At 43.7% G+C, this 25,760-nt stretch overlaps 1 protein-coding gene across 7 annotated transcripts in view; it reads left to right on the plus strand.

Moving 5' to 3' along the window:
- Positions 1 to 2,002: 2,002 nt before the first annotated feature.
- NRG1 (neuregulin 1) overlaps positions 2,003 to 25,760 on the plus strand; it is a 1,116,936-nt gene continuing 1,093,178 nt past the window's right edge. For 4 of the 7 annotated variants that reach the window (XM_045456219.1, XM_045456213.1, XM_045456227.1 and 1 more), the window contains exon 1: positions 2,007 to 2,841. In XM_045456219.1, the coding sequence (XP_045312175.1) occupies positions 2,109 to 2,841 (733 nt within the window). In that variant the 5' untranslated portion in view covers positions 2,007 to 2,108. Of the gene's footprint in view, positions 2,842 to 25,760 lie in introns of all 7 variants that reach the window. The other 3 variants (XM_045456262.1, XM_045456281.1, XM_045456271.1) reach the window with 2 other exon arrangements.

Raw genomic sequence — 25,760 nt, forward strand, 5'->3', positions numbered from 1 at the left:
GGTACAAGGTGTGGAAGGTGGAGAGGATGAGAGAAAGCGTGCTAGGCTCAAGTTCCAACTCCCAAAACGCCGCCGAGAGCCAGCAGTGTGTGAGGTCAGGTCAAAGCAAAGTGAAGATGCCGGGTAGGGGACTGGATGTCTGATCACTTTCTTTCAATAAATCGGTGGGAATACCAGCGCTAAAGAGAACATGTGCTGGAGGCCAGACCTGCACTATTATGTTGCTACATGGGGATCTTCTCTTGAAGCACACCATCAGGGCATGATAGGAATCCCCATAGTTGAAACACACAATGAGCATCGGAACGCTGTCCTTCTAAGCTGGACTTTGAGGGAGTGACAAACTGTTTTCTAGCCAACTATATCATGCCAAGGGGGGGGGAGGATTATTTGTGGCTCATAATCTATCATTTTTATACAAAATATCTATAACTTAAGCGGCACACATTTGATAAGCTGCTAGAAGCAATTTGTAGAATCCTACAGTAAAGGATATTACGAAGAGTTCTTTTAAAATCTTAGATTCTCACCATGTGGATTTATTGGCCATTGGATAACAACTTCAACTCAGCTTTACCAGGTCATTGACTATATTTTTCACCTTAAAAAGGCAGAAGAGGAAATGTTTTCTTTTAAATGCTGAAAATGTGTTCTCTTTGTGTAAAGTGGTGGGTGTTTGAAAAGAACAGCCCCGGGGGGATGGATTCTTGTTTTAAAAATAGCTCAAGTTTGGCGGGACAGGGTAGGGGGCAGAGTGGGGGAGGGGGTGGGAGTAGGGTCAAGTTGGGGAGGGTGGTATTCAGATGGAATATGTAACCTACAGATGTTTGAAATTTCTGTTTCAGCACTCACAGAAGCATCTTTCATTTCATTTTAATCATGTAACAAAACGGACTAGTTGACGAGGAGCCATAAACTTTATACAAAATGGCCTTATTGAGCAACTATTTTATTCAAACCTGGCTCCTATCAGCAGGATCACACAGGTCATAAGATCATGGGGAACCAAGGATTTCGCCCGACGAAAAGGCAAGGGTAATCAAGACTCAAGTGTCACTCAAGGATCCAGGGAAAGAGGCCTCATACCTGAAATGCTCACTGTGGGTGTGCTCGGTGGCAGGACAGCGAGCGTGATACAAAGTTGCTTTAATTGCTGCTGGTCTCCGGTGAACATGTTGCTCCCTTTTGACTCTTAAGTATATAGTTCACCCAAAACTTTTCTGACATGAGGACCCGCATCTCCCGTGTCCCCCTCTTCCTTGCCCGCCCGCCATGCTCCCCCCCCCCCCCCCCCCCCGCGGTCGGGCGTCCTGCGCCGGCTAACAGGTCCCCGATTACTGAAGCGTCACCTCTCGCTCCCCAGTAAATCTCCGCAGCCCACTCGGACTGCAGGCTCTTTGCCGCCCGGCCTCTCATTGCAGCAATCGGGGCGCCCGCGAGGGAGGAGGCGCGCAGGGCAGGCGAGACCGCGGAGGACAAACTCGCGGGCCGGGCTCCGGAATCAGCATGGGAAAGGGAAGTGCGGGCCGAGTTCGCACCACAGGTAAACAGGCTGGCGAGGCGCAGGGCGCTGCCGCCGCCGCGGCCACCCAGCGATTTCCAGGCACGCAACTCCGCCTCCAGGGCTCTCTGCCTCGCGCTCTCGCCCAGCCGCTCGCTCGCAGCCTCAGCAGCCGCCGCAGCATCACTTCACACAAAGGACTGTTACCCGCTGAGCAGCTCCTCCACCTCCACGTCCTCCTCCTGTGACAGCAGCCCCGACAGCAGGGCTCGGGCGCGGCGGCGGCGCCGGGAGGACCTGTCACTCCCAGCAACCGAGGCGGTGGCAGCGGCTTTTTTTTCTTTCCTTTTCTATTTTGCTTTTTTTTTTTTTTGCCCTTATACCTCTTCGCCTTTCTGTGGTTCCACCCACCTCTTCCTCCCTCCTCCTCTTCCTCCTCCCATAAACAACTCTCCTACACCCCCCCCCCAATAAATAAATAAAAGGAGGAGGGTAGGGGGGAGGAGGAGTGGTGGGGGGGGGGCAGGAGGAGAGGAAAAGGGAGGCAGCGCGAGAGAGCGAGGCAGAGTCCGAACCGACAGCCAGGAGCCCGCACGCACCTCACACCATGAGATGGCGACGCTCCCCGCGCCGCTCCGGGAGTGCCGGGCCCCGGGCCCCGCGCCCCGGCTCTGCCGGCCGCTCGCCGCCGCCGCTGCTGCCGCTGCTGCTGCTGTGGACCGCAGCCCTGGGGCCGGGGGCGGCCGCCGGCGACGAGGCGGCTCCCGCGGGGGCCTCGGTGTGCTACTCGTCCCCGCCCAGCGTGGGCTCCGTGCAGGAGCTGGCTCAGCGCGCCGCGGTGGTGATCGAGGGAAAGGTGCACCCGCCGCGGCGGCAGCAGGGGGCACTCGACAGGAAGGCGGCGGCGGGCGAGGCAGGGGCGTGGGGAGGCGAGCGCGAGCCGCCAGCCGCCGGCCCGGGAGCGCTGGGGCCGCCCGCCCCGGACCCGCTGCCCACCGCCAACGGGACCGTGCCCTCCTGGCCCAGCGCCCCGGCGCCCGGCGCGGGAGAGCCCGGAGACGAGGAGGCGCCCTATCTGGTGAAGGTGCACCAGGTGTGGGCGGTGAAAGCCGGGGGCTTGAAGAAGGACTCGTTGCTCACCGTGCGCCTGGGGGCCTGGGGCCACCCCGCTTTCCCCTCCTGCGGGAGGCTCAAGGAGGACAGCAGGTACATCTTCTTCATGGAGCCCGATGCCAACAGCAGCAGCCGCGCGCCGGCCGCCTTCCGAGCCTCTTTCCCCCCTCTCGAGACGGGCCGGAACCTCAAGAAGGAGGTCAGCCGGGTGCTGTGCAAGCGGTGCGGTAAGTTCCTCGCCCCTCGGGGCGCGCTCCGGCCGGGCGGGGAGGTCGCGGGCCCGACGGCTGCCCAGCACACGCGGGCTCGGGAGTTGAGTTTCGGGATTGCGGACTCCTAAGTGATTCTCAGAGAAGGTTTCGCGGATTGGATTCCACAGGCAGCGCCTTCTCCAGTTACCTGGATTCTAGGCTTTGCCATTGGTGAGAGTCCAAGTTTGGTCCTCGGTGGGGGGCCGCCTGAAACTTTTCAATCCCTTGGGGTTTCGTTCCCGAGTAGCGTGGAAATGGGCCGGCTGCTTTCTTGCGAGTGCGTCGTTGAACTTGGTTAGGAGGTGCTGGTGAGGTATGGGCCGCCGTGTGGGGGCTTTTCCTTTGAAGGAGGAAGGGTGAGTCCGACAGGATTTTCACGCCTTTCCTTCATTTGGAGTCTTGAGTGTGCAGATGGTCAGGGGTTTGTGTCTGTGGGAGCCCTCGCAGGGAAAGGACACAGCGCCGACATGTCTCTAGAAATGGGGCAGAGTTTTTGGCCAACTCCATGTCCAACAGATAGGTGCAGTCTGAACCTCGGGAATAGGTGTTTGTGAGAAATATAAAGTTGTGTGTGTGTGGGGGGGGTATTTTTGGTGACGTCCTCTCAAGAATTTTCGTTTTTACAATATTTTGGTTTGCAGTGTGTTTTGGCACCTCAGTGAATCAGAACAGATGAGCGTAGTTAAGGAGCTTCACGTGTAGGCCCTGAAGAACAATTTGGGAAGCCAAGTTTAGCAATCGATTTCCCAGACCTTTTCCCCCCATTTTCCCGTTGGAAAGTATTGTTTTCCGGTCTCCTTCATATGATCAGGTCTGAGAAATTAGCCGATAATCTGATTACGTTTCTGAGGTAGTATTGCATTTATGCCATTCACAAAATAATTTCTAGGTTGGGAATATCTGTATAATTTTCTGATTACCATACAATCACTAAAGCGTCGCAGGGTATCTTCTCAAACCATAAATTAACATGATTACACATCGCAGATTCTAACATGCACAGTAGCTTTTTCCCTGTGTCTTTATGTATCTGCCTAATAGATGGTTGGGTTAATTGAATTTTTACAAAAGTCAGCACCATGCCAGGCTCAGTCTGCCTGCGATGCAAACTGAGTCAGTTCTCTTAAATTTGTATCTGATGATAGCCAATTACTTAAATTTCTGGTTGGCATTTGTGGTGCTTATATCTTGCAGTTAATTAATACCTAACAGTTTGGTTTTAATGACAGGAAAGAGCCTTGCTCATCCACCATTTCCCTATTTTAACAATGCACTTTGTGCGCCAGACCTGCTAAGATTGCACCACTCTGTGGACAGAAGCTGTTCTCAGACAGTGGTGCTGAAGAAAGCTGAGTGACGTTGGGATTCCCCGGGTCTGGCTGATAGATGTCACTGTAAAACATGGGAAACGCTCTGCTGGGAGCTGTCTTATTAGGGAACACAAAAGCTCAACACCATTGTACTGCAGTATATGTTACTCTGCTCTAGAATCTGAAACAAAACCTTTTAAGCCACACCATTGTCCAATTTTCACGTGCTTTATTCTATGTAATTCAGAAAGGATTTTGCATTTACCCCAAATCACGAGTTGTGAATCATTTACTATACATGGTGGAAATTGATATAAAAGGGATCGTAGTTGGCAGCGATGCCTAGGATTGGGGGTGTGTTACTGGATTAGCAATGGTGTTTTGTGTTTTGACTAGAAATAAACGTCAGACTTCGGGGATAAAGTTCTTCCAAGCATCCCGAGGATGTTTAGAAATGGAATATTCATGTTGTCTGGAGAAATACTGTTCTGTTTTTGTGCTTCTAAGGGGGAAGACCTTCAGGAAGGTAGTTTTTCTCTTTTGTTTGTCAAAGGAATTACATAGGAAATTGTGTCATGCGAAGCAAAGCAGGTTTTTAAAATGAACTGGAAATCTCCCTGTGTATAATTGAGTAGATTAAGAAATCATGAAGTTACAGCTCCAGGTTTGGGTAATTATTGTGTTTGGTGATTTTAGTGTCAGGTATTTCGAGGTTGTGGCTGTTGCATGAAACCTTAACTAACAGGTTTAGCTAAAGCCTGACGGGAATTACGCTAAAAGTTTCTCTTGCGTTTTTATCAACGTGGTAGTTATTGTACTATTGTGAGATAAAAGTAAATACTATGAGCTATTTTATTTTAGAGAATGTAAACTGGGGAAATCCATACTGGAATATTGGGTTTAAAAGTGTGTGAGTGTGTGAAAACTTGTGAGTTCACCCCGTTGGGTGGTTTCTGTTAACAGTGTCATTCAGAACTTACCTGGCAAAGGAACACCAACTGGAAAAAAAAAAAAAAAGACACATACAGAGAGAAGAGGGGCTGATTTGTCCTGGTTGAGCTGGTTCTGTGTGCTTCTGGTGAGAAGAATTCAGGGAGAGTGATGGAGCAGGGGGTTCTTATCTAACCACATGAAGCTGCCCTGGGGGCATGACGGTTGTGTTACTGCCTGAGCCATGATGCCAGGCTGGAGAGGGAATATAGCAAAGTCATTTTGTGATATTATATCCCGGGGAACAGTTTCCAGCTCTCATGTGCTCAGCTGCAGTGTTGTTTCCTACAAGTTGCTTACTAGTGTAGAAACCACACATGCAACAGATTAGCTTTAGGGTTGAGCTGATAGAAGTCTCCCCTGAATTTTTTTTTCTTTTTTCTTTTTCTTTTTCTTTTTTTTTTTTTTTTTTTTACCCATCTGAGATAAACTCCTGAGCAGTGTCTGTATAACAAGTTCTTTTCTTGAAAGATGGGTCTTTTGAAACAACTGCTTAGTGTATTTTAGAAGACAACACGGAATCTCATAGCTTGTTTGTTTTGCATTTGAAGTTTGTATAAATTACATACACTTCTTGTAGTTGCTTAAACACTTCCCAGTCTTTGCTTTTTCTCTTGCTCGCCGAACAAGCTAAGAAATATTATTAGGTTTTATATTAATTGGAATGCAAAATAATTTGCTGTTCATTTAAATTTCTGTTATTCAAACAAATCATCGTGTGACGCACTACGATTTTAGTTTTCAAGGCATTGCAGTGATTCTAGGCAGAAAATGATGTCCAAAATACTGATGTTGAATAACATCTATGGATGTTATTGGGGCATGCAAGATTTGTGCATCATCATCTTATAATCCAATGTAGATATTCGGTCTATGCTGTAATACTGGAATATATTGATAACATAAGCAGGTTTATCAAATATTTATGATAAATGGCATTTGCTTTTTCTAATATCCTCAATAACTATTTAATAAAGTGAGCTGACCTTATGGTGTTTCGAAAATGACAAACGCTGCAGGGATTCTCCAGCCACCACTGAAGAAGATAATTCTTAATAAAAGCTATATTAAGTAAGTAACAGTAGGAACAGATACAGCTTGACTGCTTGTATTTCATAAATATACATGTAAATTTAATTTCCCGAGTGTTTTTGACTGCTCTCTGTCAGCTATATAAATCTTACTGTTAAAAATCTATACCTAAAACACTTTTCTGTTGAGTAGACAAACTGTATATATATTTATATTTATGATAAAAAAAAATGAGCCCAAGATTGGTCATTTGGAAAAACAGTTCCTTGGAATAAAAAATGTCTTAAAAGGAGAATGTAAACATCTGAAGTAGGATATTTTACAAGCACTAGGGGGTAGTTCCCCTTTATTGTAGGAGATCTGTAAGTCCTTGGGGTCTAGGGAAAGTTGTACCATAGGTCTTGATGTATTAGGTAAGACTGGGAAGCTTACACAGCACTGAGGGGGCTGCACACTGCCCCGTCCTTCCACTGGCCTGTATATTTCTAGCAAATGAGAGCAAAAGACGTGATTGGGCAGGTTAGTGCCCTTGTCAGATGTAATCTATTCATTGTTCCGGGAATCTTCTTTGCTTCAGGGCCTGTTTTCTTCTTGTTATCTTTTTCTTAATTATAAACGTAATCTCTTTTAATGTGTATTTTTAAATTTCAGTGATAATTTATGAATTAGCCAGATGTCCAAAGACCTTTCAACTCTCATCTGCCCTTAGTACTTAGTAATACTTAGGTTTTTGGTTTGGTTGTCTTTGATATGCTTAAATGTTTTGAAAAGCATATCTGTACAGATAGGTCTTAGTGAATATTTTGATTAGCCTTATATAACTGAATGATAATGCAAACAAAGTATATGATGAAAAATGGTGGTAGGGTTCATTAACCATTACATTCATTGAAAGTAAAGAATGAAAAGTATATAATGAAAACAGAAGGTAAAAAATTAGGGTTCCTATGACTCATGTAGTTTGTTGCCAAAAGCAATAGTGTAACATGCCTTAGTCAAAGTTTTCATGAGAAAGTGAGGATTCATTTTGAATGTTCATATTCTTAAATAACAGAAATGACCTTTGTGGACAGCTTCCCATCCATACAGGAATGCTCTGAACGTGTGCATGCACGTGTTACTCTGTGCTCTTAGGTTATCATAAAACTTAAGTTAAAATTAAAGTAACATTATGAGCGATCATATGACCTAGCCACTCCCCCAAATATCAGTCACTTTGTACCACGGAACAACTGATGAGTGATACATTCTGCCGTACTTTTAAATCCGAAGTTGAGTTATTTGAGAATTTACAGAATACAGACTTCAGTCTCTTACTCATTTGAGGTAAGTGCTAGTTGAGAGGTTGTGTTTTCATATTGTTTAGTGCCATGGTGTGCTTGAAGCAAGCCTCTTTCTGAAGGCTTGCCTCCTGGCTCTCTGTCCCCAAATGATCCTTACAGGTTAAAGTAGATAAAATAAAAGAAATTTTGGTGAAGTCGAAGGCTTGAAATGGGTTGACTCATCTCTGTTTGGCATAGATCCAATGTTTAGGGGAAAAAAAATTCCCCCACCTTAGATTTGCCATCAAGGAATCCTACAGAGAGATACATAGATGGTAATTTACACTATTTTTTGGTTTTTAAGAGAACCAGGATATTTTTCCTTATTGAAAGCAGTTTCCTTGCAAACTGTGTCCTAACCTGAGTTCTCCCCATTAGGACCTAGTAAAATTTTTAATCTTGCTTTTCATAATAACCAAACAAACAAATAGAAATTTAGTTTACCCACAGCTTGGATGATACATGGGAGACCGTCCTACTAGGTCTTACCTCAGACTCCATATGTATATTCCCTTCCTCTCTTTGCTGTGTGAGGAAACTGCAAAGGAAGGCTTTAGGTAAACAATGAGGCTTATGAGTGGATCCTAGTCTGTGAGAAACTGAAGTATAGGACTGCTGTTCATCATTACAATGATTAGCCTTCTCTTGACACCTCGGACTTCCGCTGTCCAGGTCCAAATATGTCAGAAAATGGAGATCTTAGATCACAATACTGTGAATGTAGATGGTCCTTCCGAGTCTGATAGGCTCATTGTCTATCTCATGAGGGCACAGATGGTAATCTGCCTTGTATCTCAATTTCAGAAGTTTTTCTCCCAAAGCCCAAGGCTCTGGCTTTGGATATCTGCCCCACTGTGCTGGAAGAAAACAGCTCAGAGTGGTGCATGATTCCGGAGCTGGTAGCCAGATTTAGGAGGTAATGCTGGGCCAAGACAACCTGGAGGAGGGAATTGTTTCTTTTCTCTTTGCTCTGCCAAAATGTGTGAGCTGAGCTGAGCCCAGCACAAGGGGACATTCTTGACAAGGGCACTGGAGTCTTGGTAGTGGGCACATCTGGGAGCTCAGGACATGGAGGGGGCGTGATAAGAGACGTGAGGCATTGTATGCTTTGCTAAATTTGGAAAGCTCACAGCAGTAATACTATCATTCCAAGTGTTTGTCTCTAGCCTGGGAATTGCCATTGAGGCAAAGAAAGCTAAAAAATTGAGGGGCTGACTAAAACCATGTGGTCATAACTGGCACTCAGTTGAGTTTGTATCTTTTTTCCCCTCTTTGATACACACATACTGCTTGATGGTTCTGTGTAGATTAAATACCTGTTAAATAATTAAATGAATACATGACAGAAGCACCCCAGCTTGTTGGGTAGTAGCAATCGTTGTTCAAGGTTAAATTTTGAGAGAAGCGTTTTTGTTTTGCTTTTGCTTTTTGTTTTTTGTTTTTTCCTTTTCCTTCAGGTCTCTTATTTGGTGAGCTGCATATTCAGAGGAAGTAGCAATTAGAGCTATATCCTACCAGGACACCATTGCTTCCTCTCACCACCCAGGGCCCACCTCTGCATCAACTTTTGGGCTTCAGAAAAAGGCTGTTTAATCTCGTAAACTTTTCCCTCTCAATTATTTCTTGATAATATTTATTCTGTGTGGCCTATAGCTCCAGCTGGGTAAAAATGCCCTGCATTGTAAAGACTTATAAGCACAGAAGAGATTTTTGAATAGTGTTTTGAGCCAACCCACTCCCACATCATTCCAACTCATTTTGGGTACTAAATCTCAGTACTCAGAAATTGTATGTTCTTCCTTGATCTCCCCCAACAGGTGTTTAACCATCTGAGCAATAGAAGTTCAGTTCTTGTAACTGAAGATGGAAAGGGGCTGCTTATATCCCTAAGAAGCAATAAAAAAGAGATGACTTACTTTTCACTGCCGCCCCCCCCCCCCCCCCCCTTGTTTTTGACATCTCGTCAGCTCTTGGACAGACTGCAGGTGGGAGGGCACATATCCATTTGGGCTTAGATGAATGAGATCCTTTTCTGTCACTGTCTTTGTTGGCCCTGGAGACACCATGGGCCATGATGTGTTATCAGTGAAGCCGCAGATGCAGTGGCAGCATTTTCCTCCGCTGCAGGGAGCATCCTGGCTGCACCTCTGCACAGTTCATGGCAGCTATCTACTGAGGAGAAGGATGGCTGTGTTTGCTTCCAGTAGAATTTGTCATTAGACTTCGCCCTTGGGAGGTGATCCTGGCAGTCAAGGCTCTTTGGGGACTGCCACGATGGAGATGTTCTGCTGAGTGGGGGTGCTCTTTGTCATGTCATCAGCACAGAAGGGCCACAGCTTTGAAATTTCACAGGCTCTTCTTTGCCAGCCTGGACACCTCTGAGATGCAGTTTCTTCCGTTCTCTTCTTTCCCGTCCACTGAGATTGCTCACCTCTGTTCTCAGGATCACTAGCAACTTTTCTTTCACTGGAGCAGGAATTTTATGAAAAATGCTAGCATTTTGGACTGTAGTCTAATTCTGGTGAGCGTTTCTCCTCCCCCCCCCCCCCCCAAATTGTAGTAACATAGAATTTACCACCTTAACCGTTTTTAAGTTCAGTTGCGTTAGGTATTGACATTGTTGGGCAACCATTACCACCATCTATCTCTTGTCATGTTATCTTCCCCAACCAAAACTCCATACCCATTAAATAATAACTCTCTATTCCCTTCTCCTCCAACCCCTGCCAGCTACCATTCCAATTTCTGTCTCCGTGAATTTGATTATTCTAGGTACCTCATAAGAGTGGAATCCTACAGTTTTTGCATTTTTGTGACTGGCTTGTTTTATTTGGCATAACGTCGGTAAGGTTCATCTGTGTTTTAATGGGTCAGAGTGTCATTGCTTTTTAAGGCTGAATATTCCATTGCACATATAGGCCACATTTTGTTTATCCATTCATTTGTCAGTGGACATTCAAGTTGCTTCTACCTTTTGGCTATTGGGAATAAAGCTTCTATGAATGTACAAATATCTGCTCAAGACCTGGTTTTCCTTTCTTTTGGGCGTGTGCCGGAAGTGGAATTGCTGGATTATGGTAAGTCTAGGTTTCTTTTTTTTTTTTTTTTGAGGAACTACTGTACCGTTTTCCACAGTAGCTATACCATTTCCCTTTCCCATACAGGGTTCTGATTTCTCCATGTTCTAACATGTTTTATTTTTTTATGGTTTGATAACAGCCAACCTAATGGGTGTGAAGTGGTGGGGAACAGTTTTTATATTGTTTTCTGTTCCGTGTTCGTGCCTCTAATTATTACACTGTCATTAATAAGAAACGAAAGTGCTCAGAAAACAGAGGTGTTCATTTGTTCAACTCTTAATTTACCCAGCATTTAGGTTCCTGAATCTGCAGCTACCCAATAACTAAATTACATCAGATAATGGCTTAGTAAAAACCAATACAAGAATTAAACAGTAAACTTGGCCAAGGGTGCCTGCGTGGCTCAGTTAAGCGTCTGACTTCAGCTCAGGTCGTGATCTCACAGCTCGTGAGTTCAAGCCCCATGTCCAGCTCTGTGCTGACAGCTCAGAGCCTGGAGCCTACTTTGGATTCTGTGTCTCCCTCTCTCTCTGCCCCTTCCCCACTTGCTCTGTCTCTCTCTTTCCCTCTTTCAAAAATAAATAAAAACATTAAAAAAAAAAAAAAACAGACTTGGCCTTTGGTCACCATAAGAATATTGTATTTTTCTTCATATGCTATCAACATGGTCTAGAAAGGTGGCTTATCATCTTTGGATGAGTATCAGAATCTTTGATTTTAATCATTCATTAAATTTACATACTCTCCCCGCCATGGCCACCATTTCCTTGCCTCTGTTCTGTCCACTGCTCCAGATTGCCTTCTGTTAAACACTGCATTGGAGGATGAGTATTTCTAAAATTTTTTTCTAACATTTATTTATGAGAGAAAGAGGGAGAGAGCATGAGCAGGGGAGGGGTAGAGAGAGAGGGAGACACAGAATCCAAAACAGGTTCCAGGCTGTGAGCTGTCAGCATATAGCTCAATGTGGGGCTCAAACACATGAACCACAAGATCATGACCTGAGCTGAAGTCAGATGCTTAACTGACTGAGCCACCGAAGCTCTCTGGACAGTGAGTATTTCTAAAGTACTCCTTTTATTGGACCTCTCTTTGCTCAGAAACTTTCAGTGGATCCACCATAGTTAACTTTAGATGCTGGTATTTCCTGTCTTCCTTACTCCAGACCAAGCCTAATCTTTTTCAGTTTTACTATATAAATGTTTTTATCCAGTCTAATTGCTCCATGAACAGGCCACACACTTTCCCACTGCTGTTTTTACATAGGCCATTTCTTCTGCCTGGATCTGTGTCTTCCTTCATTTCTGCCTGTGGATATTCTGTCTCCTTTAAGGGACAGGTCATATCCTACTGCCTCTATGGCAGTCCCAGTAATGATCCTGTCAGAAACACTCACTGTAGTCTTTGGACACAGAGCACCTTTCCACTGCAAGCTTTATGCATGGTGCCATCGCAAATTTCCCTTATGTTGTTGTTACAAAAAAATGGATGTAGTTAACAATTTTTCTGTGTGTAGTCTTGCCTCACCAGTTAGACCACAGTATCTTTGTGAGTAGACACTAGAGGATGGGGGTGGTGGGGAGGGAAGTCCTCAGCTTATTCACAACTGAAAAGTGCCTGGCCTCAGAGTCAGGAGCACTGTTTTTCACTTCCAGCTTTGTAGTTTAGTACCTGTGTGCTATGTGTAAGTAACATTCCCTCCTTGGGTCTCAGTTCCCTAGTATGCAGAGTGGGAGGGAAGAACCATGTTCTTCATGGTTCACTCAAAGTGCATCTAGTCCTTGTTCAGAAATGACCCAACAGGGGCCTGGGTGGCTTGGTTGGTTAAGTGTCCGACTTTGGCTCAGGTCATGATCTCACAGTTGGTGGGTTTAAGCCCTGCATCGGGCTCTGTGCTGACAGCTCAGAGCCCGGAGCCTGCTTCAAATTGTGTGTCTTCCTCGCTGTCTGCCCCTCCCTTGCTTGTACTCTGTCTCTGTCTCTCAAAAAGTGAAAAAAAAAAAAACTGTTAAAAAAATTATTAAGAAAAGAAATGAACCAACATACCACTTCTGCTACTGACCCTGGAGCTTTTCTCTTCCTCTCCTCTCATGTTTTGCATTGTTCCAAGGAGTCTAATCCTGGAAAAACGATTGTGAAACGTTTAGACAATCTGAAAGGGTCGTAGGAGAGCTTAATGAGAGGGAGTCTTCGCGAAAAAGTATCTCCTTCCTCCTCTAAGCCTTTCTACCTTCGTTGCCTTTTCGTGTTGTTGTCATGTGTCATGCTTTCTGAAATGATAGAAGTTATTTGTGTTCATGAGCTTCCTCTCTTCAAGAAGCAAATACCATTGTGGCTTCAGCCCTGTCTTTGAAATTATGGAGGGTGATTAAGAGATGAATCCACCACTGTAAACTTTGAGAAGAAAGTTCAGCCATTTGTTTCTATAAAATGAAAAGGGAAGAGTCAAAGTGTTTTGTTGTGAGTTTTTATTTAAAAAATGCAAATCTGGCACTGTTTTAGGTTTTAACAATTATCTGTGTTGTGGGAACGCATGAGGCCGGCACAGAGCGGTGAGGGCTTGTTTACCACGGCTGGCAGCCGTCCTGGTGATGGTAAGGACAGCATTCCCACGTCAGTGTGGGGTGGGGGTGAGAGGCTTTCTTTCTCAGCTTATGGTTCTTGTGGTTTGGGCAAGAAAATGATATATCCTAGTCCTTTTATGAGTAGAGCGAGCAATGCTGAAACAAGTTGTCAAACAAGGAATAATTCACTTTGACTTCTTCAATTACTGCAGGCAGAGGCCTTGGCCGTGCCAACAGGGCCCGTCCGGGGCAGGGCAGGACTCCGGCAGGCTACGTCCAGTTTCATTTTTCCTTCACTTTGGCCTCCCTGAACCCCTGGTGAATTCATCTACTTTAGTAGGTTCCACACCGCTTGTAAATTGTGGCTTCCAAATCCATATCTCTAGGCCAAACCCTAATTTTTTTTTTTGGGGTGGGGGGCGGGAGGGCTCCAGGTTCATATATCCAACTCTTTACCAGATAATCCACCTGAATGTCCTACAGGCACTTTATAGGAAGCACATTAAATGATGTCTCCTCATCTCCTCTGCCAGTCCGTGTGTATATCTGCTAATGATGAAGCTGCTACCACTTCTGTTATAATCGGTCCTATCACTGCCAGTGGCTTTCTTGATTGACAGCTCATTCTGTGTCAGAGTAGTAGGTGCCCCTCTGAATTCATGTAACCCCTCACCAAATGAGAGCATCAGCGTCTTCTCAGTTATTTCAAACAGGAGGCCTCTCCTTTTGCTCCTTAGCCGTCTGGTGACCAGATCCCATTGATTCCGCCTCCTTAACATCTCATTTGTCCCTTCTACCCCAACGTCATTGTTTCTGTAGTGATTCCCATTCTTACTGCAACAACCTCTTAACTTGGCTCATGGATTCTCCCCTTCTTAAATTCACTCTCTCTGGCGTTGCTGGAGTGATCTTTCTGATGCGGAAAAGACCATACTGCACCATTCTAGGAGGCTCTTCACTTGCCATCAGGATAAAATCCAGGCTCCTTAGAATGGCATAGAAGGCCTTTCACGTTTTGTCCAAGCGTTCTTATCTGGTTCCTTCTTCTGCCTGGAACCCTGTGCTACGCCGATGGCATTGGTCCCCATTTGCTGAGTCGCTTGAGGGCTCCGTGCACTTGCATATATAATTTCCCTTTCCCAGAGTGGTCTGCCTCTCTGTCTACATTTTGTATCTTTGCTACCTTCCTTTAGTGGGAGAATGGTTAAATAAAGTATCATTACTTAGAGATTTGTTCCCGATATATTGTCGGGCGAAAAAAGTATATTATTCTATAATATGTGTATGATTACTTTTATCCATCATCTGTTTACCTCATCCATCTTATCTGTTAATCTTATGTGTCTATCTAAAGAGAAATAAAAGCCTGAAAGCTATATAACAGAAGGCTCTAGAACAATTGGGCATTGGCATTATTGATGTTTAGAATTTTCTTCATTTTATTTGGATTTCTAAAGTTTTTATAATTAACATGTATTGCTTTTTAGCAAGGAAAATCAATAAATGGTGTTTTTAATAGAAATACTGACTTGTAACGAGGACTGTGTCTTATTTAAGGGATTTTGCCCCTGGAGAACATTGCCCTCCTCCTAGTAGATGCATTTGTAAGGGCAGGCTGACTATTGTAACAAGTGATACCCCAAATATGTAATGGCTCAAATGCAATAGTTTATTTCTGCCTAGTGTGTAGTCAAAGCAGGAGATGTTCTAGTCTCTACTTGCCTCTAAAAGAGATCTGCGCTAATACGTGGGGCATAGCTGAACCTCACTTCAGACCAAATTGATTGAAACGGGCAGGGTTCCAGTTTGTGACGGTTATTTTATTTTTAATAGCTTGGCTATCTGAAAAGTGGACAAATTTGTCTTGTGCCTCATTGCAGTGGGATAGCCCAATAGGTGTGTGTGGAGCAGATCATAAGAGCTATCTATGTGTATTGTAGATAAATAGCATATTAACTACATGCTCTTCCTTGAGCTCAACTTAGCATTTTATAGGTTAGTTTTGCAATAAATCTTCGAAGTTTAATGCTCACTATGTCTGGTTTCATTCACTGTCATTGAAAATGCACAGGGTGAGGCCACATTGACTGTGTCTTTCACTAGCATGTTAGGATGCCTTTTAGACCTCCGTGTTTAACAAATCATTTTGATAGAGGGACTGTGGAGAAATCCTCTCACGCTTTATCACTGCTGACTTAATTGGGTTTCACGATGCACATTTCTTCTTAGTAGGATAAATGAAAATGGCTGATAAAGCTGCCTGTAAAAGCGCAATTGTTAGGTTAAACCTGCCCGGTGAATTAAATGTATTGAAGAGTCATCTTTCCACTGTTTTTAATCACTTTTATTAACTTTTCAGTAGTTCTCTTTCCAGTAACTTCCTAAATAACTGTCATTATGCGCTCAGTAATATTTCTCTTTAACATACTATTGAAAAGTCCATGAAAATGATTAAGGTGCCAATATCATCCACCTACTTCCTGAACGTAAGAATTGTTGGTGATTTTATGATTAACTGGGTGTATGCTTGGGCTTTCTTTGTGCAACCCAGGAGGAAAAGGAGCCAATTTGTAACAGGTGAATAGAGACAATGATCGAACGCTTTTGAAGCTGTGTAAAAATAGTCCTTTGCGCATCTCCGTCACACATATTATTGTTATGCTCTTTTGAAAAATATTTGTATCAAATATTAAGAAGGTACAAAGGATGTTTAAGAGTTATGTGTAAAGTATAAAGAATAACGATACATTTGTTGTGTTCTTCAGTCTCCTCTTGGTACCAAGTTCTTGAGTTCCAGGTCACTAAAGAAGAGCTGAAAGGGATCTCTTGCCTGCAGGTCAATTGGAGGGCATGTGTGTTCATTAAAATGGATTAGAGATGTATCATTAAATTACCCATATCTTTTGCAACCAATTTGTACAGCCCCCAAATCCTATTCTTTCCTCTTAGATTTAGGTGCTCCTGACCTGTCAGAGAAGTCGCAGAGGCCATCCTGAGGATGTTGCTTAAATTATGAGAATCGTGAGATCACTAAGCCAGTGTAGGTAACTAATAGAAGAAGAACAACAGGGAGTGTACTTGATGAATTTGCATATTCAGTGAATATTTATTGGGCATCTATTACTTGCTAGTCTCTGTACTGTCTCTGGGATCGTGGCAATGAAATTAGACCTAGCTGGCTCTTTTCTCGCTAAGAGGAGAAAGAACTGTTACACAAAGAATTGTAGGATAAATATTTACAGTTGCACTAAGCTTTATAAGGGAAAAGTACAAGGTACTATGTGAACATATAACAGAAAATTCCATTTTAGTTACAAAGGTACAGGAAGGACTCCTTGAGAATGAGGCATTTCTGAGTGAGGTAGGGAAGGCAGGGGGTGGGGGAAGGTCATGTCCACTCCTGAGGCAGGGATGAGGGACTGCATGTGAAAGAGGCAAGGATGATATCTGAGAAGTAAGGAGAAAAATACAATCATTCTGGACTTGTAGAGATTCTGGACTTTGTACTGAAAGCATGGGAAACCACTGCAGGATTTTTAAGTCCAGGAGTTACAAGATTTCCATTTTTATTATTAAAAAAATTTAATGTTTTTTTTATTCTTGAAAGAAGGGAGAGAGAGAGACAGACAGAGTGTGAGTGGGGAGGGACAGAGAGAGAGGGAGACACAGAAATGGAAGCAGGCTCCAGGCTTCTGAGCTGTCAGCACAGAGCCTGACGTGGGGCCCAGACTCATGAACCGTGAGACCATGTCCTGAGCTGAAGTCGGACGCTTAACTGACTGAGGGGTGCCCCAAGATTTCCATTTTTAAAGTATCACAACTGGCTGTTGCACAGAGGGGGCTGGAAGGGACCTCCAGTACATGCGGGGAGCTGAGGTGGGGCTGCGAGTGAGAATAGGATGTGGGCTTGCTCTAGCGTGGGGTCAGTAGGATGCAGAGAAGCAAACAGAGTTGAGACTGCCTTGGAGGTCTCTTTTAGTCCTGGTTAGGAAGGTGGAATGCTTGTAGAAGGGCTGGGGATGATGGCTCCTGGGTTTCTGGCCTGAACAGTTGTATGTGTGATAGGGAATGAGGTGGGGGGAGTATTGCAGGCAAAGGAGTGTTCAATTCCTTGTGTTTTTGATATATCCCAGTGGAAATGCCAGGGAAGCACCTGTCTGGAGGGAGCTCACAAGGCAAGTCTAGGTTGGGTTTATGAATGTGGGGTTTTGGACAAGGACAGGATTTCTGTCTCCATGAGGGTAGGTACACTTGCTTAGCGAAAGTGGGTAGAAGGTGAGGTAGAGTGCAGAAGGAAGCATGAGCCACCTTTAAAGATGAAGCAGAGAAGAGAGAGAGGTGACAGGAAGGGAGCAGCCGGACAGTGAAAGGGAGACCTAAAGCGGATTCAGGATGGAGGAAGTGTTCGAATCTATGAGCTGCGTCCGAGTCCCTAGAAAGTCATTTGGGAGAATGGGTAAGGGAGAGCCCAAGGCAGCATCTCTGGAGTGCTGACCGCTGCCAAAACACCACATTTAAAAGAGTGTGTTGTTGGTAGCAGCATAGAGGTCTTGTAAAGCAGTTCTGGCCAAGTTGCCAGGGTGGGAGCCCAGACAGGGGTGGGCTGAAGTACTATGACCAACCTCTGGATTATGAAGTCTGAGGTTTACTAATATTTTTGTTTAAACATGGTAGCAGGAACCTGTTTTAAGAACTTTTTTTTTTTTTTTTTTTGGCATGGAGTTGGGAAAAATGACTATTTGAGAGAGAGAAATGGGTAGTTTGTACAAAGATATGATTTTTAAAAAAATCAAATTGTGACATACAGTGTTACTAAAATGTTGCTGAAGGTCACCCTTTTATTAGTGTGTTTGCCCTTAGATAAGAGTCTTTCCTATGTACCATGGAAGCCACTTCAGTGGAAAATTGTTCAGAATTTTCTTGACATGTTGACTTGAGAACGAAGTACTCTCTCTATAGTAGAACCCAGGTCCTTTGGGAATTTTAATGCATCGTCACATCAATACTTGTGAAGTGACATCTATCAATCGAATTTAAAAAAAATATTTGAGTCCAAAGGTCCTTGGACCGTGTATTAGGTTGACAGAGGGCTACCTTTATCTGAAGCTATGACAGAGTGTTTTAATGCACAGTAGTCAAGAAATGCAAAGTTATTATTCTGACAGTAACTGAATGCCTTTTTCCTGCCTGTCTACATAGTCTTTTTATTGCCTAGTAAGTTGCTGAATTGATGTGTTCATAGCGATATTTGCATGTGGAGTGTGAACCATGATGGGAGGAATGGTTTTGAATTTCCTGTTTTCATTTGTTTCCTTTCTGTGCAATAATAGTGTTTTCATGTGATGATTTATACTTTGGGTATTCCTAACCCTGATACAGTGTAAATAAGCTAGGACTCCTATTTATGAAAACCACACATTATAAATCAAAGGAAATCGGGGAAAAGTTTGAAAAGGAAATCTCCAAAAGATAGGAAGAAAAGCTGTGAAACCTCTGACCTTAGCAGCTTCTCAGTCTAGTTCATCTTGGAGAACCATGGATGGATTTTTGGACCAGATGCTCTGATATTGCACAGGCCAGTGGTTTGCAGGAATGGTTTGCAGACTAGAATATAGAGATTTCTGGGCTAGACTCCTGGAGAGAATAATTCATTTGGTCCAGAGAGTGTGTCCTGAGACTCTGCATTTTTGAAAATCTCTCCAGGTGATTTTGGTGTGCACTTAGGTTTGGGAGCCCTTAGACTCCCTAAAAGTTTTAGTGGTGCCTGGGTGGCTCGGTCGGTTAGGTGTCCGACTTCAGCTCAGGTCATGATCTCGCAGTTCGTGGGTTCGAGCCCCATGTCGGGCTCTATGCTGACAGCTCAGAGCCTGGAACCTGTTTCATATTCTGTCTCTCCCTCTGTCTCTGCCCTTACCCCTCCCCTGCTCACACTCTGTCTCTCTCTCAAAAATAAAGATTAATTAAAAAAAAATTTTAGAGCTTATTGAGTTTCTACTATGTGCCAAACATTTTTACATATTTTAGCTCCTTAACACCAACGTATATCATTTTATTCCCATTTTAACCCAGGATTCAAAAAGGTTTACAGAACTTTAAAGGTCACACAGCTGCTGAGAGGCATTTATTTGCATTCAGGTCATTTGATTTCCTCTGTTAGAAGCATGACAAGGTTCAGAACAGTACAGCCTGATAGAATGCTAGTTGCACTGTCCCTTGAGTGAGGCTGTCTTGTCCTCTCTGTCAAAATGGGCACCCGTTGCTAGCAGTCAACTTTCTTGTTGGTCTTTTTTTTTTTTTTTTTCAACGTTTATTTATTTTTGGGACAGAGAGAGACACAGCATGAACGGGGGAGGGGCAGAGAGAGAGGGAGACACAGAATCGGAAACAGGCTCCAGGCTCTGAGCCATCAGCCCAGAGCCTGACGCGGGGCTCGAACTCACGGACCGCGAGATCGTGACCTGGCTGAAGTTGGACGCTTAACCGACTGTGCCACCCAGGCGCCCCTCTTGTTGATCTTTAAAGAGTTTACTTGTGAGTGATTGGGTAGGGGGACTGGATGTGTTTTGACAGTATTGAAGTCAGACCTACTTGTACAAAACTGTGTCTTCAATATCCTGCAATGAACAAGCCCAGCTGTGTGTCCAGAGAGGACATTGTGCCTCTAAAAGGTCTATGCTAATAAGTTCGTTGTTGGATTGAGGAAACAACACACATGAACGTTAATATTTCTCCAGGAGGGGAGTGGGACGTGGTGAGGTCCAGTAGGGTAAGAGCTGGAGCCTGAAGTGTATGTAGCATACTGCTTAAGGATGTGGCCTTGGCTTCTAGATTTCCCTGTGTCACTTGTGACCTTGGGAACGTTTCTTGAAGTTTCCAAACTTGATGTAAAATGAGAATAACGTTTCTGTCTTAGAGATGAGTGAGTGTGGGCTGGGATAATGTATGTGCACCACCTAGGTTATAGTCAGTGCCTTACTGATGTTAATTGGGAGAGCTAAGAGGTAGTTAGTTCTCATGGAGCCCAGCTCAGGGCAGCAAGGATACAGTGTAGCTGGGGACGTGGAGGGAGGTAGCAGCAGAGGCAGACATAAAGATGAGCATCACCCCCTTGAGGGCTGTGCTGTTCCTTCCCTTATGAATGGACATTCCCCTAACCTGGGTGCCAGAGGTCCTTTAACAGAGTACTGCCCCAAGTGTGCGGTTGTGCACATTTGGAGCGTTGTAGCAGCCAGGTGCTGTTCAGGATTGCAGAGCCCCTGGGGCCTCGCCCTACCGGCTGCTTGCTGTCCAGGTGTTCCTGATGCTTTCTACACTTTGGGCAGCCCTGCTTCAACAGGCAGCCCCTCTCGGGTATGGATTGCATCTGGGGAAGTTGCTTGGTCAGAGAGGAGTATTTGTTCAGGCTCAGTTGTGCTGGCTCTGCAGCAAGGGTTCTTTCTGCAAAATGCTGTATGTGGTGGCAGCAGCAGAGGCAGGGGAAAGACGGAAAGTGGAGAGAGGGAGGGAGGAGAAAGAGGAGGAGGAGGAGGAGGAGAGAGAGAGAGAGAGAGAAACACCTTTAAAAAGTTAAATGAAAATATGCCCTTTCCAAATGGACTCTGGGGCATGGCTCCAAGAAAGAGCAATAATGAGACACCAAGTAAGGGAACTTGGAGAAGAGCAGCTGGGCAGCATGTGAGCAGATGACAGAGCAGCAAGGAGGTGAGAGTGTGTGGTCTGCAGCTCTCCTGGGGAGGAGAGAAGAGCCCTCCTCTCTGCACCACATGCTAAGCCCGGAGTCTAAGCAGCAGCAGCAGATTGGGGCAGGTGCCCTTGGGGAGGAGAATTGAGATGGCCCCATTCCCAGAATGACCCCGAGGGAACCTTCTCGCACATACAGAGGAAAAAACCAGTCTGCCAGACCCCACTTGCCTATCCAGAGTGCAGAGTGGCTGCTCCTGTGGTTTGGTCTCAGGACTTTGGGAAGATTTCTCATCTTGCTGTGTGCTCTGTGGAACCAGGCTGAGAGCAGAAAATTTGCATTTAGAATATCTTAGGGGAATTGAGCAAGATGAAAACTAACCTTTTTGTAGTTACATAAAAAAGGACATAATGGCTCTTTCTATCATCTCCCTCATGATTTGAGCTTATTTAGTCTGCTCATTCTGTGTTAAGCCCTTGGTATATATTACCTCCCTAAATCCTGATAATTAACCAAGAGGTTGGCATCATTATACCCATTTTACAGATGAAATAGTCTCAGAGCAGTTATGATGTTTGCCCAGGACACACACCTAATAAGCCGTGAGGCTGAGATTCAGAACTAACTCAGACTTGTTAGAAAGTTTCCTTGTATACTAAATGCAGGCTTTCTCTACCTTAGTTCTTAGAAAAAATGAAAGGCAACATATGTAACAACCATTATAATGTAAACAATAAAAGTAGTAGTATTTACTCCTTGCTCTCTCTTATTCAGCAAGTACTTATTGATCATTGACTGCTCTATGCTACAGTTGTTCTGTGGAATATGGAGAAGTTGGAGGAAAGGAGATGTGTATGCTTAACCAGAGTGCAGACATATGTCACAAGTGTTCAGACCTGTGTACTTCTCCTATGAAGGAGAAAACACCCCCCCCCCAACAAAATTCACAAAAAAATGTAGGGAGGATATTAATTTAAGATGACACTTTTTGGTAAACAGGAGTGTTTATGTTTGCAGAGTGTGTGATAAACCATTTGCAGAAGTGTGTTGCATGTATTTGTTTTAGTTAGAAAAATAATTAGAGCAGGAAGCATCTTAACAATACTAGACATTTGCTCTTTCTTTGCATAGATTATATACTAACAAACTCAGGCCCACCTGCCATTAGATACAATTAATTAAACTCTCTTGCGAAAGTACCTCATCAAATGGGGGAGAGGTTATTTCTGTGTTCTTACACATTTTCTTAAAAAAAAAAAATAACACTTTTCCTTGGAAGAAATGTAATTTCTGTTTTAGTAGGAGAAAACTAGAATAACACCCTGGATTAAAGTCTATTATCAGAAAACATGCCTTTTTTTTTTTTTTTTTTTTTAATCTCGAAGTAGGTTTTTTTCATATACTCTTGGGAGTCTGTACTAATATAGTCATTTTCTATAATCTTAGCCATCATTCATTCTTTTAAATTCATGTCTCTGGTCTCATTTATAATTGTTTTACATTTTTTGATTACTAACATTTAATAGCAACCACCCATTAAACCTATTGTGGTACCTAAGTATGTTATAAATTTATCTGACATGTTATTGCTTCTGGATTATAAGCTGGGAAATAATTACAGATCTTGTTCTGGTTGTAATGCTATTATTATGATGATTTAGTATTTCCCCAGTTTATGTAATTTGGTCCTTTTCTTAATTTGTGTGTTCCTTTATTTGGTGGACAGGATATTTTCATAGTTGTGTTTAAAAGGAATAAACTCTGTCTCAAAAAAAAGAATAAATTCTCAGAGCTGTTGATTTGAGAAATCCTTTTACAATACCATATTCTTTTTAGCTCTCAGGCAATTCTTAGCAGATCAAAGGAACTTCTTGGCCACTACCAGTGGTCTGACTTTTATCTATCTTAATGAAGGTAATTAAGGTTCCTCTGAGTACCAGGATCTGGTCTTGGTCCTAAGTAAATTAGTCCTCACCAAGATCTTCGAGGAGAAGTACAAGAAACACTGCAAGAATTTTTAAATTTTCAAACTTCTATTTCTAGAGGTTCTGCTTAAGGTAGTTCCTGCAGTGTGGGCAAACTTAGGTCTGCATAGTTGGCAATATATTAGGGAAATAGGGGTTTTTCTTTTTCAAACTCAGATGATTCTTTGGATTCCTGCGTCCTTCATTTGAAATGCATCTGCAACATTTTTTGGATAGGTAGGGATGAAACATATGCTTCTCCAGTCAAACAACCAGCATGTTCACTGTATCATTGATTTTCATTGCTGGTTTTACAGCATATGACTCTATACAAAGTTATTAATTAAATATGTTGTGACCTTTTCTAAGCAGTGTCCTATGGATGTCCAGTTTTAAATTCTCAACCAAATGTTAAAAGTCAATGAAAAGATCTTCAGCACAGCACTGCTTATGCTCTCCATATTCATAGTCATTTATTGAATAACTATGCTTGAGCACTTAGTATGGGCCAAATGCTGTGCTAGGAATACATGCTTAATAAGAACCTTGCCATTATGATGCATGTTTGTATTTTACAATCTGTCAGCTCAGCCTCTCTGAAAGGCCATCTTTCCTGAAGTGGTTGCTGAAATTAAAAGGAAAAGGGGTCATCTTGGGGTTTAACCTGAGTTCCTTGTCTTTGTCTTTTCCTGAGCACACAATGGGCCTTAGGGAGAAGAGGGAACGACAAGAAAATACATTCCTAGAGCAAGTGGCTTTCCAGTACAGGGCATAAGCTGGCACTTCCAGGATCAATGAAGCCATAAAATTAAGTTGTGCAGTTGGTGGACAGGGGCAGGGAATTTGTGGGCACTGGGGACGTTTCCAGAGTTTCACAATATCAAGGACTCTAATTGGCATCTGAGTACTTTAATCCATAATTTAAAAATAAATGTATATAGGTTGATATATACATTTCAACCTATAGGAGACCTTCACATTTGGTCTGCAAAGTTCTGATTGCTTTAATGTGCCAGGGCCTGGTTATGTAATATAGATGCAATGGTAGATAGGTAAGTTCTCCATCTTTTAGGACCTTGCCCAGCTACCAACTTTGTAACAGGTGTTAGCGGAGCTCTTGTGTGTGCCTATTTTGTGTATGTCTAAATGCATAAGTAACTGTGAAAGCCCTCCATGGTTAGACTTTATCATTAATGGGATGGAATAGATTTATGAATGTTAGAAACCCAGGTCTGGGAAATAAAAGCTATCAAGAGTTAGCTGTTGGGTTGTGGGAAGAGAAAGTGAGGGAATTCTTTCGGTTTCTCTTTTCACCATTTTCCTTGCAAGCTCCTCCCATGTTAGGAGTTGGTCATGTGATTGATCCAATCTGCCTTTCACTGGGCCATGTGCCATTTTGGGTCATCTTTCCCTGCAGTGGCCAGATGTGGAAGAGCTTGTGTTCCCAGGGATGGCTTGACATCCTCCTTGCCTGCTGTGCATGGCAGGTCCTCTCCCCTTACTTGCTCACCGTGTGGATGGGACACTGGGAAGTGCTCAGGGTCTATGAGGCTCGTTCGCTGGAGGGGACTATTGGTCTTTTCCACAGACCCAGCATAGATTGAATTGAAGAAAGTAGGAAACTTCAGTGGGCCTTTGGGGTTAAGTTTTGTACCCAGGAACTTTTTACCAAAGGAACTTGGGATTTGGAAATAGGTGTTTGGAACTTGTCCAACTGATTATTTTGTTTGTTTCCCTTAGGGAGCTCCAGAGAGGAAGGGAGACAGAATCAATACCCTTGCCCCCACCAACAAGCCAACAGCACAGTCCAAGGAGGGACTTGTAATTATTACCTTTACTACATGTTTGGTATCCATTATACAGTTACCTGTGGATGATGGTATATATGTACTTATTTTCCTAGTTAGGTTTTGGGTGGGTGATTGAAGGTCCCATTCCTGTGGGTCTCTGACAATACCTACTAGAATGTCTTACATAAAGCCTGACTGAGTTCTTTTTTTGCCCCCCCCCCCCCCCCCCCCCCCCCCCCCCCGTAAAGCCTCTGGAATGGCTTGTGTAGTTGTTAGGAGCAGGGTTTTCATGGGGCAGAGGGCAGGACTGTGTCCTGTTACTGGGCAGGAATGTAGGTTGTACCACACTTGGAAAGTCTCTTACTTACTCAAAAGTACTGGTCTGCTTCCTCTGGTGGGTGGTTTTCTTGTCCCATTTTTTCATCCTTTCTATTTTTAGAGCTGGAAATGAGAGGAGGAGGATGCTGCAGGTTGATGTGGGAAAAAATTAGAGAAAGCAGAGAGAATAGGTAGATGTACTTTACTTTGTTCATTTCATTCACAACTCAGTCTTATCAGCTGAGAGAAGAGATAGGGAGAAAGGCTTTACTCTTTTGCAATGTGGTAGACATTTGTCATGTTTCACTGTCTAGCACCTACCTTCTCCCTCCTTACCCTCTTTCCTGCTAGACCCTTCCATCCTTCCCCAACAGAGAGAAGCTCACTCGTAAGTCCCTGCCAGTCAGGACTTCACGTCACTGGGAATTCCCCTAAAAGAAAGATGTAATCAATTAATAATTATACTTTTCCATCCAAAATTTTTAGTCTTCTTTGAAGACTGAAGAGATGATTTAAATGAGTGGCGAAGGGTTTAACGGGCTGTAGGGAAGCAGTGGGTACCCACCCACAGAGTGGGGGAAGGTTGACATCGTGAGAGAGAAGATATAATTGAGAGTGAAAAGGTGCTAAGAACTTGGCTGTGAAGTTGTTCAGAGCCAGGTGGAAAGACTGTTCTACCAGGTCATTCAGATTTCTTCTTGTAATAGTCTTCATTATTGGGTTTTGTAATTTTTCCTTTTTAACCTATAAGACAACTTAATGGAATATTGTAATTAAACATTAAAATGAGAAAAAAATTGTTTTACTGTATATTTTGTGCCAGGCGGGGAGACCCGAGAGGGGG

Source organism: Leopardus geoffroyi, chromosome B1 (assembly GCF_018350155.1).
Source record: "Leopardus geoffroyi isolate Oge1 chromosome B1, O.geoffroyi_Oge1_pat1.0, whole genome shotgun sequence".
Taxonomy (NCBI): domain Eukaryota; kingdom Metazoa; phylum Chordata; class Mammalia; order Carnivora; family Felidae; genus Leopardus; species Leopardus geoffroyi.